General features: G+C 42.3%; 1 protein-coding gene across 3 annotated transcripts in view; it reads left to right on the plus strand.

Moving 5' to 3' along the window:
- Nucleotides 1-416: 416 nt before the first annotated feature.
- Nucleotides 417-16592, plus strand: part of st8sia5 (ST8 alpha-N-acetyl-neuraminide alpha-2,8-sialyltransferase 5) — a 39985-nt gene continuing 23809 nt past the window's right edge. Inside the window, exons 1-3 of one of the 3 annotated variants that reach the window (XM_063012019.1) lie at nucleotides 417-555; nucleotides 12106-12216; nucleotides 15615-15698. In XM_063012019.1, the coding sequence (XP_062868089.1) occupies nucleotides 425-555; nucleotides 12106-12216; nucleotides 15615-15698 (326 nt within the window). In that variant the 5' untranslated portion in view covers nucleotides 417-424. The remainder of the gene's footprint in view (nucleotides 556-12105; nucleotides 12217-15614; nucleotides 15699-16592) is intronic. The other 2 variants (XM_063012020.1, XM_063012018.1) reach the window with 2 other exon arrangements.

A 16592-nucleotide genomic window follows, 5' to 3' on the forward strand; every position in this document is an offset into this window, starting at 1 on the left:
CAGATAAACATGATATGAAGGGAACCATCTCCATGTTTATTGAGATACTCGGATACATTTCCCTCAGGTGCGAGGAGCGATCACAGTCACGCGCGTGCACGAGCCTGCAGCGCTTCCACGGCGCGCGCGCGCGCTCCACTCGTCCGACAAACGCCCGTGCACGCCGCTCGCCTTCAAAGCGCAAAGCGCAGATTCCAAACACAGGTCCGGTTTACTACTATTCCGAATTTAAAAAATCGACAGATGGAAGATGGGGCAGATGGGAAAACAAAAAGAAGCGCTTAAATAATTCACAAGGGGGGTGAAAATGACGCGGTTTATCGGGCGCAGCAAGAAAGCTGCATCGTGCGCGCGTTAGGATTGACTGACTGACTGACACAATTACCGTTATACCGTGATATTGATATAACACCGCGTAAAAAAGATGGGATACGCGGACCCTACGGCTAGTCGAGATCTGCTGGGGAACAGATCCTTGTGCTTTATTTTCATCTGCGCTTTCGGTGTGGTCACACTGCTGCAGCAGATCCTCTATGGCAAGAATTACATCAAGAGGTAAACACCGGTTTATTCAAGCGTCATACCAGATATGATGTCACTCCTTGTTTAATACCAATGCTATAATGCAGAATCATCAATGGTTGATGGTCAGACTTGTTTTGTTGTGATGGAGGAGAAATAAAAGCATGCAGATGACCGTTGTGTTCCAACGGATGCCAGTATCATAGTTGGAGAATATTGATTTGGAGGCGCAAGCTCCATGACACCACTCCCCAAATAAATGCCATACACAGTCCCACTGGCTGACTGTCTATGCTGCTCGATTCTTTGGGTCCTTCTTTGGGTTTGTATCGTTCTCGTTCTCTTTGATTTCAACGTATTGCTTTATTTTATCTCTAGATCATACATCTTTACATAAAAAACCCAACATAAATGCCACTGCATTGTGAAAAAAACCCCTAATCTAATCTAATCACCCACCCATGATGTCTTCGAACGGATGGGAGAGGACTGTGGTGTAGCCTGAATTCTGCTCCAGCAATGAATTCATGCATTTCAAATCACACCTGAGCTTTGAGTATTTTTTTCCCCACAAAGGTTTGATTCCAAAGCGTCCATCTTAAAGATCTCTGGAGTTCATAGATGAAGCCAGTGTCTCGTTGGTGTGCCAATGCGAAATGGCGTCTCCATGGTGCGATGGAGGGCCCTGATGCATCATGGCTTCTGCCCACTAGCATATGTTCATATGCTGCGTTTAAAGTCGTGTCCGCTCACACCTTCCCTTCTAACTGTCGGAATCTTAACAGTGCACTGCAGAGAAACAATGTATGTCTATGTGCATTAAGGTTCAACCTAAAAATCATAAGGAATTCTAAAAAGAAACAAGTTAAAAAGGTTAAAAAGGAGGATTGTGGGCATTATTGTAAATAGGCTTTGGGTGGCTGTCAGCCAAACCAGTCCAAATACAGCTGGTCTGGTTATTTTATAATAATTATTATTGCCTTTTATTAGGGAAATATTACATAAAAGCAATTATGTGTACTTGACTGATGCCAGTAACATTCATTTAGACTTGAATATGTAAATACAGATGACACACTAGTGTAAAATCCACATCACGATTGAACATTGTCATCCAAGATTGATTTTAGTACTTAAAATATGTTAGATCTGCATAGTACTTAGTACCTACACTGATCAGCCATAACATTAAAACCACCTCCTTGTTTCTACACTCACATTTTATCAGCCCCACTTACCATATAAAGATGTAAATGTGAAAATGTAAAATGTACCATATAGAAACACTTTGTAGTTCTACAATTACTGACTGTAGTCCACCTGTTTCTCTACATACTTTTTTTTAGCCTGCTTTCACCCTGTTCTTTAATGGTCAGGACCTCCACAGAGCAGGTATTATTTAAATGGTGGATCATTCTCAGCACTGCAGTGACACTGACATGGTGGTGGTGTGTTAGTGTGTGTTGTGCTGGTATGACTGGATCAGACACAGCAGCGCTGCTGGAGTTTTTAAATACCGTGTCCACTCACTGTCCACTCTGTTAGACACTCCTACCTAGTTGGTCCCCCTTGTAGATGTAAAGTCAGAGACGATCGCTCATCTATTGCTGCTGTTTGAGTTGGTCATCTTCTAGACCTTCATCAGTGGATATATTTTTGGTTGGTGGACTATTCTCAGTCCAGCAGTGACAGTGAGGTGTTTAAAAACTCCAGCAGCATTGCTGTGTCTTATCCACTCATACCAGCAGTATCAGTGTCACTGCAGTGCTGAGAATGATCCACCACCCAAATAATTCCTGCTCTGTAGTGGTCCTGTGGAGGTCCTGACCATTGAAGAACAGCATGAAAGGGGGCTAACAAAGCATGCAGAGAAACAGATGGACTACAGTCAGTAATTGTAGAACTTCAAAGTGCTTCTATATGGTAAGTGGAGCTGATAAAATGGACAGTAAGTGTAGAAACAAGGAGGTGGTTTTAATGTTATTGCTGATCAGTTTATTTTGCTTCCATTTACTTTAAAAAAATAGGCAACCAAAGGTGGACAGAGCTTTACTATAGTAGTGTACTTCTTAATTATTAAGTGCTGCAGAATTTTATTCTTTTGTACTAAATAACTCTTTTATTACAGTTTTATATTATCCTAAAACCAGGGGTAGGAATAATTCCTATATTGTAGATTGTACATTGCGAATTTACATTGGCAAGTGTCCTCACCCAGTGCCCAGCTTAAAATCTGATTTACAAGACAAGATCCTTATCAAAATTAATACAGCTTTTAATTTACCTGTACAGTGTGGCTTTTCGATCCATTACAGAGAAATACAGTATGTCCTGTAATCAAATCAAATCAAATAAAGATAAAGCGGATTAGAGCACTTTGGTGGCGATGTGGTAAATTGCACTTGCTCACTACCACAAGGATCCAAATCCCCAATGGTGCTATCGACCGGCTGTGCGTCTATTTACAGACATGAATGTGTCTCTCTTGGTGGGGGGAAAGGGGGGGTATTTTTCTGTGGTGTCCGGGGTGTGAAAAGCCGGACCCACCGCACCCCGACCAGGATAAAGTGGTGGTAAAACATGAACATTAATTAACTGGTCAAAGAAGAATGGTGAGAATGGTGTACAATTAACATATAATGAGCAAAAGCAAGTATTTAACCACTTTTGTTGAATGTCCTTCCAGTCTTTTGACTTCGTACTTATAAATCGAAACAAAGTATGTACTTATTGGCCGCTCAGGTGGCGCAGCGGTAAAAACACACGCTGAACACCAGAGCTGGGGTCTCGAATACATCGTATCGAACAGCCACATGAACAACGATTGGCCTGTTGTTCAGATAGAGGTGGGATATTAAAGCCGGATAGGGTCTCTCTCTCATAACTAATGCAATTACGACCTCTGCTGGCTGATTGATGGCGAAATAAGTGCTGTCAGGGTGTGTCTCTCCGTACACAGTGCTGATCCGCATTGCACTCGTCAAAGTGTAGGCGACAAAATGCATACGGCTGCTGCCCACGTGTCGGAGGGGGCGTGGGATAGCTTCGTTCTCCTCAATCAGAGCGGGGATCGGCATTGGTGGAGAGGAAGCATGATGCAATCGGGCAATTGGACGTGCTAAAAGGAAGAAAAAGGGAGAATGCATGAACAAAATATAAAAAAGTATGTACTCATTAGCAAATAAATATGTTTAAAATGGAAAATAGATGGAAGTATTCAAATATAACAAAAAAAATACACCAGTACTTTGCTGGAAAGCTTACAATTATCAATTGTAATTAGCTATTATCCATCGAAAATGCAAGTTCCTTTACCTTCCTTTTTAGAAACCACTCGAGTTGTTTTGGCTGCATGTTTGGGGTTGTTGTTCTTCTTGAAAAGTTGAGCATCTTTACGAAATATTTACTTGGCCGACGATCAAATTCCTCTCTAATATGTCCTGGTTCATTGCTTCATTCATTTTTCATTTAATGAATACATGTAATGCTCTAGTATTGTTTGCAGTAGCGCACCAAAATATGATGCTCACACCTCTCTACTTCACTGGGGGTATGGTGTTCAACCCTAGTGTGTTTCAAGTGCTTTGCAAGTGATTACTGGCTTCCTCTTACCTTCCTTATCATTAATATGAGAGCATGTTGTTTCTCCCAATGTTAAAAGTTCAGTTTTATGTGGACACCCATCCTAATAATTGGGTTCAGGTGTTTCAGCCACGCCTACTGCTAACAGATGTACACTGATCAGCCATAACATTAAAACCACCTCCTTGTTTCTACACTTACTGTCCATTTTATCAGCTCCACTTTCCATATAGGAGCACTTTGTAGTTCTACAATTACTGACTGTAGTCCATCTGTTTCTCTACATACGTTTTTAACCTGCTTTTACTCTGTTCTTCAATGATCAGGACCCCCACAGATCCAATACAGAGCAGGTATTATTTAGGTGGTGGGTCATTCTCAGCACTGCAGTGACACTGACATGGTGGTGGTGTGTTAGTGTGTGTTGTGCTGGGATGAGTGGATCAGACACAAAGCGCTGGAGTTTTAAAATACTGTGTCCATGCACAACACACACTAACACACCACCACCATGTCAGTGTCACTGCAGTGCTGAGAATGATCCACCACCCAAATAATAATCGGGGCAAGCCATAGCCTAGTGGTTAGGGTACTGGACTAGTAATCAAAAGGTCGCTGGTTCAAGCCTCACCACTGCCAGGTTGCTGCTGTTGGACCCTTGAGCAAGGCCCTTAACCCTTAAATTGCTCAGATTGTACACTGTAACTGTACTGTAAGTCACTTTGGATAAAGGCATCTGCTAAATGTTGAAACTGTAAATGTAATACTTGTAATACTAATGTAATGCTCTGTGGTGGTCCTGGAAGAGTCCTGACCATTGAAGAACAGCATGAAAGGGGGCTAACAAAGCATGCAGAGAAACAGATGGACTACAGTCAGTAATTGTAGAACTACAAAGTGCTTCTATATGGTAAGTGGAGCTGATAAAATGGACAGTAAGTGTAAAAACAAGGAGGTGGTTTTAATGTTGTGGTTGGCATATTGATTGTCAAAGGGAGGGTGCAATTCCACATTAACGTCCTTGGTTTTGCAATGGTATGTCCAACAAACGTTTGGTCAAGTGTCCACATAGTTTTGGTTCATGTAATCACCTTTTGACAAAACAGGTGCACAGCCCTGCGTTATCTTTAATCCATTGCAAAGGTCTGTATTAGAGACTAGGACACCTAGGATAGGATATCTTGACCACATTTGTATCGATCCAGTCTTCTGCTGGCTTTCAGCTCCTGAGGTCAAGTTTCACATCCTGTCCAATATCAGTGATTAAGGTCACATGCATTATGTTTGAGTTCTCTGCTGACTTACTGGAAAATGCCCAAAAAACTCACAAAAACACCTTGAGTGGCTATTTTATACCATAAAATTCACTGATCAGCCATAACATTAAAACCACCTCCTTGTTTCTACACTGTCAATTTTATCAGCACCACTTACCATATAGAAGCACTTTGTAGTTCTACAATTACTGACTGCAGTCCATCTATTTCTCTGCATGCTTTGTCAGCCCCCTTTCATGCTGTTCTTCAATGGTCAGGACTCTCCCAGGATCATTCTCAGCACTGCAGTGACACTACGTGGCTAGAAACCAGCAAATATATTATTGGGTGGTGGTGTGTTAGTGTGTGTTGTGCTGGTATGAGTGGATAAGACACATCAATGCTGATGGAGTTTTTAAACACCTCACTGTCACTGCTTGACTCAGAATAGTCCACCAACCTAAAATATCCAGCCAACAGCGCCCCATGGGCAGCGTCCTGTGACCACTGATGAAGGTCTAGAACAGAGGACCCAGAAGCTGTCCCATACGGACCCGGACCTACAGCCAAAACAGAAAGTTATTATTTGAAACCTGACGGAGCGCTTCTATTTTAACCGGCGCAGCTTTTGTAGTCTTTACGGTAGCGGTTTAGCGGATGAGAAAACGCACAGACCAATCACGTGACACCACTTAGCCAATCAAGTCTGTGCATTCCAGCCGGTAAACACTGCGACTCTACAGTGCAGACAGATGAGAGAGTTAGAGGCGAGTTACATGTGGAAAGATGGTGAAAAGAAAAAGAAAGATAGCGAACGTAGAAAAAACGAAGGGAGAGATACAGACGACTGTGCAGGAGAAAGTTGAGAAAAAGACGAGTGAGACAGGAGACAAATGGCGCTCTCCAAAAAAGAAACGTGTACAGCAAAAATACAGCATTTAATTCGTGATGGAGAGACTCATTTCTGTTCTTACTTCCCACTGGAGCACAATTTATTTTTATTTTCTCTTAATTTGATAAGAGAAAGGTTTGATAAGGTGGGGCGGTCCGGGTCCTCTCTGTGTGGAGTTTGCATGTTCTCCCCGTGTCCGCGTGGGTTTCCTCCAGGTGCTCCGGTTTCCTCCCACAGTACAACGACGTGCAAGTGAGGTGAATTGGAGACACTAAATTGTCCATGACTGTGTTCAATATAACCTTGTGACCTGATGAGTCTTGTGTAATGAGTAACCACCGTTTCTGTCATGATGTAACCAAAGTGTAAAACATGATGTTAAAATCCTAATAAATAAACAGACATCTGATTTGACAGTCAGTTATTGATTACATGCAGATGTTGATACAACTACTAGGCTACTTATATATAATATATATCAATATATATGTTATATATATATATGTTATATATATGTTATAATATATATATATAGCAGTGATAGCTCAGTGGTTAATGTACTGGACTATTAAACAGAATAGTTCAAGCCCCGCCACCACCAAGTTGCCACTGTTGGGTCCCTGAGCAAGGTCCTTAACCCTCAGTTGCTCATCGTGTTCAGCTCATTGTGTAAGTCGCTTCGGATAAAAGCGTCTGCTGAAAATGTAAATATATATGTAAATATATATATATATATATATATATATATATATATATATATATGTATATACAGTATATACTGTATATACTGTATATATAACATTCCGGACCTTTGCTTCAAGAAATTTTCTCTAACTGGACCTCTTTAAATTTTAGTTGAATACCCCTGGTCTAGAAGATGACCAACTCAAACAGCAGCAATAGACGAGCGATCGTCTCTGACTTTACATCTACAAGGTGAACCAACTAGGTAGGAGTGTCTAATAGAGTGGACAGTGAGTGTACACGGTATTTAAAAACTCCAGCAGCGCTGCTGTGTCTGATCCACTCATACCAGCACAACACACACTAACACACCACCACCATGTCAGTGTCACTGCAGTGCTGAGAATGATCCACCACCTAAATAATACCTGCTTTGTGGAGGTCCTGACCATTGAAGAATAGCATGAAAGGGGGCTAACAAAGCATGTAGATAAATAAATGGACTACAGTTAGTATTTGTAGAACTACAAAGTGCGTTTTAATGTTATGGCTGAGAAGTGTATATGTTAGACTTGCTGAGGTCATGTCACATCTTGGTGAGCAAGTAGACGTACAATTCTGAGATTCTGGACAAGAGTCCCAAAAATACATTTATACTGTCAGCATATATGTTATTTTTGGTTTGTAAGGTCATATACTCCATTGTCCTGTGTCCTGTGTATATCCCAATTTGGTTGCATAACTGGGTTTCAGGAGTTCCACTTTTAATCACACATCCCAGTAACCTACTTTTTGATATGAAGGGTAATTTAGGGCAGGTTATTCTGGATAAAAGTGGCAATTCCAAGGCTAATCACCAGGACATCTGTATAAAATTAAAGTCAGCCATTTGTACTCGTTTCCCCCCAATAATATATTTGCTGGTTTCTAGCCACGTAGTTGGAAAGTTAGGATTAGCACGTGGTTTCTCCTAGAGATGTTATGCCCAACAAGATTTATAGCTGTTAATTTCCCTACCAATTTACCCTTCATACAGAGAGTTTAAGGAGCAGAACATAAGATACTAACTATTGTGATAACCATACACTATTTGGCTGTGTAAATATCATTAATACATCAAGATGCTAAAATGTGTCATGAATCTGTAAGGTTCACCAGGATTATTTATTACCACATTTAATGTACCTGTCACATACACTGTTGAGTCACATTATTATGACCACCAGCTTACTGTACATCCAGAGTAACCGCCGTGTGCAGCATAGACCTTAACTAGACGGGCTGGGAGGGACTCAATATGGTCCTGGTAGGTTGTCACAGGTATCTGGAGCCATGCTGACCGCAGTGCATCCCACAGCTGCTGCAGGGGGCGTGGGGGAGGATCCATAGAGCGAACACAATGATCAAGGTGGTCCCACAGATGCTCGATTGGGTTGAAGTCTGGGGAATTAGGATTAGGGGGCCAGGGTAGTACTAGGGAGTCTTGGTCATGCTCTTCCAACCAATGTCGGACATTTCTTGTCGTGACATGTCGCATTGTCTTGCTAGAAGGTTCCATCCACCCCAAGGAAGACAATCAGCATGTATGGGTGTATTTGATCTGCAAGGATGGATTTATACCAAAATCTGTTAAAAGTGCCTTTCACATGGATGCACGGACCTAGAGAATGCCATGCACCTTCATAGCTGATGTTCACCTCTCACATCAATGGCACGTGGTGCTCGGCAGTGTCAGAGTTTCAGAAGTACTAACACCCTTAAATTAAGTTAATTTTCATCCTTTTTTGCAACTCGCCCATTTTACCCATGACAGCAACGAGGGATATGTGCACTGACAGCCTATAGCACACCTTACTTAAATACCCAAAAAGCCAGCTCACAAAACATGGCTTCCTTCATGAGCTACGCGCTGCCACCGTCGAAAGTGGGAAGTGGTCATAATAATGTGACCCAACTGTGTATATTCTCATAAAATTAGCTTTGTAATTATAACCCTAAATAAGGCTAAAGAAAATATATTAAAAAACATGAATTATTAGGGTTAAAGGGTAATTACAGTTTGAAGGTGGTTACAAATTTGGTTGCGAGGATCCTTCTGATGGAACTTCAAAATACTGCCCATGCAAGCAGCTTCACATTTTTAATTTAAAAGCCAGTCTTTTTTGTTTATATACTGTATATATATAATATATTTTTGCCCCCCAATTTTTATCCCCAGTCTAGTCGTGTCCAATTACCCTGATTGCGTCCTCTATACTGATTCGACCCTTCACCGCTGACTGAGGACACCTCTCAACTGACATACGCCCCCTCCGGTACACACAGTCAGTACAGACTGCATTTTTCACCTGCACGAGTCGAGTTCATACATTGACGGGCACTGTGTACGGAGGGCCACACCCCCATCAGCATTATTGCTCAGCCCCGTGCAGGCGCCATCAGTCAGCCAGCAGGGGCAGCAGTCGCACCAGTTATGAGGTGCGACCTATGATCCGACTTTCTAACCCTCTAACCCTGAACAACAGCCAATCGTTGTTCATGCAGCCGCCCAGCCCGGTCGGAAAGGCAGAGCTGAGATTCGATACGATGTATTCGAAACCCCAACTCTGGTGAGCTAGCGTACTTTACCGCTGCGCCACCTGAGCGGCTTTTAAAAGCCAGTCTTGAGTTATTCTGGCTTCCTCTTTGGGGTTGTTGTCACGTTTATTGGTTTCTACGAACAACACTGTAATCATATGCACATCTTTTCTTTTTCCAAATTTGAGCTTTCCAGAGTTCTTTTGGTTCATCTGGCTGTAAATCATTACTGATTACTGGGTAACTGCTGCTTTCAGGTCATCCTGCAATTTGTTTTTGTTTTGTTAATAACTGTGTTTCTGAGAAATGAAGGTAGCTCCTTTTCTTTTACCATAATTGGTACTTTTCAACCAATTGCAACATCTTTAATTCATAATAAAACCAAGTGCAGTTTGCACTGAAGGGGTTTTTATTTGCAGCATTAATATGTGCAACTTGATTAGTTTTTTTCATATTCATAAAGACAAAGTCAAAAGACATTATTTGTGAAAATATATTTAAGATGAAAACAAAGGTGGTTAAATACTTGTTTCCATTTAAATGCAGGCAGAATTTCAAATAAGTTCCTCTTTACGACATAAGTGCCCTATGTATAGTGTAATATATTGGTTCCTGCACCCTACATAGCCTTCATGTCTATTGTAGTATGACATACACTGATCAGACATAACATTATGACCACTGATAGGTGAAGTGAATAACACTGATTATCTCTTCATCACGGCACCTGTTAGTGGGTGGGATATATTAGGCAGCAAGTGACGAAGCAGGGAAAATGGGCATAATGGGCAAGCGTAAGGATTTGAGCGAGTTTGACAAGAACCGAATTGTGATGGCTAGACGACCGGGTCAGAGCATCTCCAAAACTGCAGCTCTTGTGGGGTGTTCCCGGTCTGCAGTGGTCCAAGAAAGGAACAGTGGTAAACCGGCGACAGGGTCATGGGCGGCCAAGGCTCATTGATGGCCAGTGCGGTCCGATCCAACAGACGAGCTACTGTAGCTCAGATTGCAGAAGAAGTTAATGCTGGTTCTGATAGAAAGGTGTCAGAATGCACAGTGCATCACAGTGTATGACCAGTCAGGATGCCCAATATTATGAAGGTGGTTATGATGTTTTGCCTGATTGCTGTAAGTTTCTGCCCTTGGTTAAGCTTCTTGCTTTGTTAAAAGTATCACTAACATTTTATTGCATGGCTAACTGCGTTTTTAGCTTGGGAACACTTTGGGGGAAATACAGTGACACATTTTACACAGATTACAATCATGCTGTAAAATAGTCACAGGTCTGTGTTTCACTTTTCAGAACTGCTTATAAATAAAAGTATTAAGTTCAGACTCCAAATGTTAGCCCATGTGATATTTAGGTAATATATAGACTAAAAGACATAAAGTGTTTAGTAAATATGCTGAGCAATAACTAGTACCAGAATAACTACAGCCATGTTTCATTAAAACAAAATACTCTCCAGTCAGTATATTGTGTTTTAAGATTGAATCAGAAAGCATTATCTTTAAACTGTATATGACCAAAAGTATGTGGACACCTGCCCATGAGCTTGTTGGGCTTTAGAACTACACCACCCATCCCCTTTCCTGTTTCCTGAACTTGTTCCAATTCAGTCAAGTGAGCATTGCTGACTATTGGGCAAGAAGGTTTGACTCAAGATTGATTTTCCAATTCATCTCAACATTGTCACTGGAGTTCCTCCAGATTAAATGTTGCCTTCAAGTTGGATGTATCGTTTGTAACTGATATTTTAGACCGCTTCGAAATGGATGTGGTGCAAACACTCAATGATTAGGGAATCGTCTACATACTTTTGGCCCTATAGTATATTTAGGGGCAATTTAAAAATGCCACTAATCTATTGCATCCTCTTAAAATTCCCTTATGGCCGCTCAGGTGGCGCAGCGGTAAAACATGCTAGCAAACCAGAGCTGGGATTTCGAATGCATCGTATCGAATCTCAGCTCTGCCATCCGGCTGGGCGGCTACATGAACAACGATCGGCTTGTTGTTCATACAGGGAGGGAATGGCCGGATAGGGACCTCATAACTGATGCAATTACGACCCCTGCTGGCTGACTGATGGAGTCGAGGAATAATGCGTTGATCAGGGTGTGGCTCTCCGTACACAAAGCTGATCCGCATGTGAACTCGCCTTGTGCAGGTGAAAAGATGCAGTCGGGGACTGCTCGCGTGTCGGAGGTGGCGTGTGTCAGTTCGCTCTCCTCAATCGGGGTGGGGGTCAGCACCAGTAGAGAGGAAGCACCCACCGGAAATCGAACATCTACATAAAAAAACAGATCACGTGTTTAAAAATAATGCCTAAAAATCCATTGCAGATCTTCTACAGCTTCATCTATGCACCTTAATTTAAAATACACTTGTCAGACATCTTCTGAATGTGAGTCATACTGAGACAGTATGGTGCAGAGTCCCCGTCCCACACCCCCCGAATCAGTCTCACATGAGCGACACTGTTTATGTCATATTAATCAGCTCAGCTGTGATCGTCTCACATAAATAGTTGTTATTTCAATGTGTTTTCACTTTTAAATTTTAAATGCACTGCCTCGTTCTCTCACTAGCGCGCAACAGTTAACCCGCCTCAAAGGAGAGGAGGTGGGCAACTGGAGTGGCCTGGTTAGGTATCTTGATGATGGAGGGATGAAGCAGCCTGCCAGAATTGTGAGGAAAAGGTACAATGCAGCACCGCAACCATCCAACCCAAATGTAGAGAGACAGAGTGTGAAAGGGAACAGACACGAATGCCCCTCATTGCATGTTATGGACATAAAAGCTACAAAAGGCAGTTAACTAGTTTGCTAATTCCAGGTCGGGGGGGGGGGGTTATTTGGAATTATTATTTGGTATTAGGTATTATTTGGAATACGTTTGCAGAAAGGGGGTCCAGGAAAACATAGAGGATACAGGATGAAAGAGAGAGAGAGGGAGGGAGAGAAAAGGAAAGGCATGAGGTGATATTTAACCCTGCTGTTCTGTTGACGTAAAATTTTATGCATTTAGGCTAATTTGGCTTTTTGTGCACATAAATAATATGTAAATGTATGTAAAATAAACTTTTAGGTGTAAGATTTAGAAGCCAGGGGTGGAAACTGCTGCTGAATGTGATGGGATTACTTCAGAAAATCATTGTCACTTAACACCGTTTGCCGCTGCATCAAGAAATGTAACCTGTGCACAGAAACTCTGAGTTTTTTGGGCCTACAGTCATCTCAAATGGACCGAAAGTGGTCACACGAGTCTACGCTTCAGCCTGTTTTTGTTATCGAATTCTATGTGCTAAAGATGAAAAAGACAGAGATGGAGATACACTATATTGCCAAAAGTATTCGCTCGTCTGCCTTCACACGCATATGAACTGGAGTGACGCCCCATTCTTAATCCATAGGGTTTAATATGATGTCGGCCCACCCTCCCTTTGCTGCTATAACAGCTTTAACTCTTCTGGGAAGGCTTTCCACAAGGTTTAGGAGTGTGTTAATGGGAATTTTTGACCATTCTTCCGGAAGCGCATTTGTGAGGTCAGACACTGATGTTGGACGAGAAGGCCTGGCTCGCAGTCTCCGCTCTAATTCATCCCAAAGGTGATGGACTCTGTGCAGGCCAGTCAAGTTTTTCCACACCAAATTCGCTCATCCACGTCTTTATGGACCTTGCTTTGTGCACTGGTGCGCAGTCATGTTGGAACAGGAAGGGGCCATCCCCAAACTGTTCCCACAAATTCTCTTGGTATGCTGAAGCATTAAGAGTTCCTTTCACTGGAACTAAGGGGCCGAACCCGACTCCTGAAAAACAACCCCACACCATAATCCCCCCTCCACCAAACTTTACACTTGGCACAGTGCAGTCAGACAAGTACCGTTCTCCTGGCAACCGCCAAACCCAGACTCGTCCATTGGATTGCCAGACGGAGAAGCGTGATTCGTCACTCCAGAGAACACGTCTCCACCGCTCTAGAGTCCAGAGGCGGCGTGCTTTACACCACTGCATCCGAGGCTTTGCATTGCGCTTGGTGATGTAAGGCTCGGATGCAGCTGCTCGGCCATGGAAATCCATTCCATGAAGCTCTCTACACACTGTTCTTGAGCTAATCTGAAGGCTACATGAAGTTTGGAGGTCTGTAGCGATTGACTCTGCAGAAAGTTGGCAACCTCTGCGCAATATGCGCCTCAGCATCCGCTGACCCCCGCTCTGTCATTTTACGTGGCTACCACTTCGTGGCGGAGTTGCTGTCGTTCCCAATCGCTTCCACTTTGTTATAATAGCACTGACAGTTGACTGTGGAATATTTAGTAGCGAGGAAATTTCACGACTGGACTTGTTGCACAGGTGGCATCCTATCACGGTACCACGCTGGAATTCACTGAGCTTCTGAGAGCGACCCATTCTTGGAACACCCGAATTCAATGATTTGGATGGGTGAGTGAATATTTTTGTCAATATAGTGTATTTACAGAAGTCAAGACGGCATCTGTTTCAGCAGGACAATGCCAGGCCTTGTTCTGCATGAGTTACAACAGTGAAAAAAAATACTGTATTTGTGCTTATCTTTTATTTATCTAAATAATGAATGCCCTTCTATTTCTGAGGTAGGTACAAACTATGCCAAATAATGCTTACTGTGTAAAAAAATAATAAGAAACAAATAAAGTACAAATAAAGAAAGTATCCTCATATAAGTACATTTGGCCGGAAAATTCCGAACCTGGCAACTCTGTAGTGACGTCAACCAGGCGAGGTGATTAGCGCCAGCGCCCTCTGCTGTTCAAAGTGAATATTGATTCATCTTAAATGAATAACCGATTCGAATCGTGGCACATGTGCACCGATTTTTAACTGTCTTGTGGTGCATCGTTACATCCCTAGACAAGTGTGACCACAGACTGTTGGGGAAATCAGAAAATAATCAATAAATAATTCTGTATGTATTCTACACTGGGTTTAATGCAGTCTTATCTTTTGGTAGGAGTGTAAATACTTTATTTGACCTCATACTGACATTATTATTGGCAGAACACGAGGGTTAAATTCGCTTGCTACATAATGCAGTAAGATCTTGCTGCAGCTCTGCAGATTCATAATGTAAAGCCAATTGCACCACTATTGGCACAAATCCTCAGCTAGTAATATATTAATATTACTATATGGTAAAACACCTGATGTAATAAATGTTTATTGAAGTATACACTGATCAGCCATAACAATAAAACCACCTCCTTGTTTCTACACTCACTTTCCATTTTATCAGCTCCACCATATAGAAGCACTTTAGTCCATCTATTTCTCTACATACCTTTTTAACCTGCTTTCAGAGAACCTGTGGTACTCTCCCAGGACCACCACAGAGTAGGTATTATTTAGGTGGTGGGTCATTCTCAGCACTGCAGTGACACTGACATGGTGGTGGTGTGTTAGTGTGTGTTGTGCTGGTATGAGTGGATCAGACACAGCAGCGCTGCTGGAGTTTTTAAAATACCATGTCCACTCACTGTTCATTGTATTAGACACTCCTACCTAGTTGGTCCACCTTGTAGATGTGAAGTCAGAGACGATCGCTCATCTATTGCTTGCTGTTTGGTTGCTGGACTATTCTCAGTCCAGCAGTGACATTGAGGTGTTTAAAAGCTCCATCAGCACTGCTGTGTCTGATCCACTTATACCAGTACAACACACACTAACCCACCACCACCATGTCAGTGTCACTGCAGTGCTAAGAATCATCCACCCAAATAATACTTGATCTGCAGTGGTCCTGTGGGGGTCCTGACCATTGAAGAACAGCATGAAAGAGGGCTAACAAAGCATGCAGAGAAACAGATGGACTACAGTCAGTTGTAGAACTACAAAGTGCTCCTATATGGTAAGTGGAGCTGATAAAATGGACAGTGAGTGTAGAAACAAAGAGCTGATCAGTGTATATGAACTTATCCTTTAATTATTTACACAGCATTTATCAACCTTGGAACTTAAACGCAAGCTGAGGTTTTGTCCAACTTGGGTCTTGGTCTGAGGGGCTGCAGCGAGATGTCACTCATCCAATAACGCTAACCGCCACCTGTCTGCATGTTGACAGATGTGTCCGTCAGCACTCAGAGAACTCCATAGTTTATGCGCCCTGCCTAGCCGATATTAAGAAGAAAAAAAGAGAAAAGAGAAGGTAGGCCATTGATTATGATGGCGTCTGCAATCAGTTTCTCTCTTTCTTGCCAAACACCCCCCCCCCCAACCCCCTTCCCTTTTCCACTTTTTTTGGGAATGAAGTCTTTTATCCATCTGGTATGAGAGGATGCATTTATTCATTGCTCTCGACTACCTCCTGGGTCTGCTTGTGCATGCTGTCTGAAACCCTTCCCCTTTGACCTGTAATTCTCTGACTCCATCTCCTGCACATCACCCCTCCCCACCGCGAGGCTGGAGGTCCTCACTGTGTTCCCCTCAGTGTTCCGACTCCCTGTATTTCTGTCTCCCATAAGCCCTTGTTTCCCATCTCCTAAACCCGACCAATGTATGGGTTGCGAACACAGAGCACTTGTCTTGAGTATGTATGCATTCTTGTCACTGCTGCCTAAAGTCTTCTCCTGTGTCATTTTGTCTTTATTCTTGTTTTTGTTTCTCAATGATCTTTACTATGAACAAACATCTGCCATATGTCTGCCATAGGGTCATGGGCATACACATCCAGACATTATTGATTGTATACCTCTATAGGCTACAGCACAGTCACATGTTCATGTCCTCACAAAAGTCAAAGATGTATGGAATTGTTCATTTGTGTTTTGTGTGTTTTGCTTCAGCATTTTTTGGGTTTCTTTATTTCTTTGCAGTCATAATATTCTTGCTTTTGTTCTGCTTTCCAATATTTCAATTTCTCATCTGTCTATCATGAGAGGTTGACCACATTGTTGGCTAGAATTTAGTACACAAACACATTTTTGTTAAACTAATAACCCAAATAACCTTTTGTGCTTTATTGAACACAGTGATTAATCATGTGAAGTCCCAGCCTGGAAAACACGTTTGTTTAAACACATTTGCATGAAGATGCTACCAA

Source organism: Trichomycterus rosablanca, chromosome 16, assembly GCF_030014385.1.
Source record: "Trichomycterus rosablanca isolate fTriRos1 chromosome 16, fTriRos1.hap1, whole genome shotgun sequence".
NCBI classification, from domain to species: domain Eukaryota; kingdom Metazoa; phylum Chordata; class Actinopteri; order Siluriformes; family Trichomycteridae; genus Trichomycterus; species Trichomycterus rosablanca.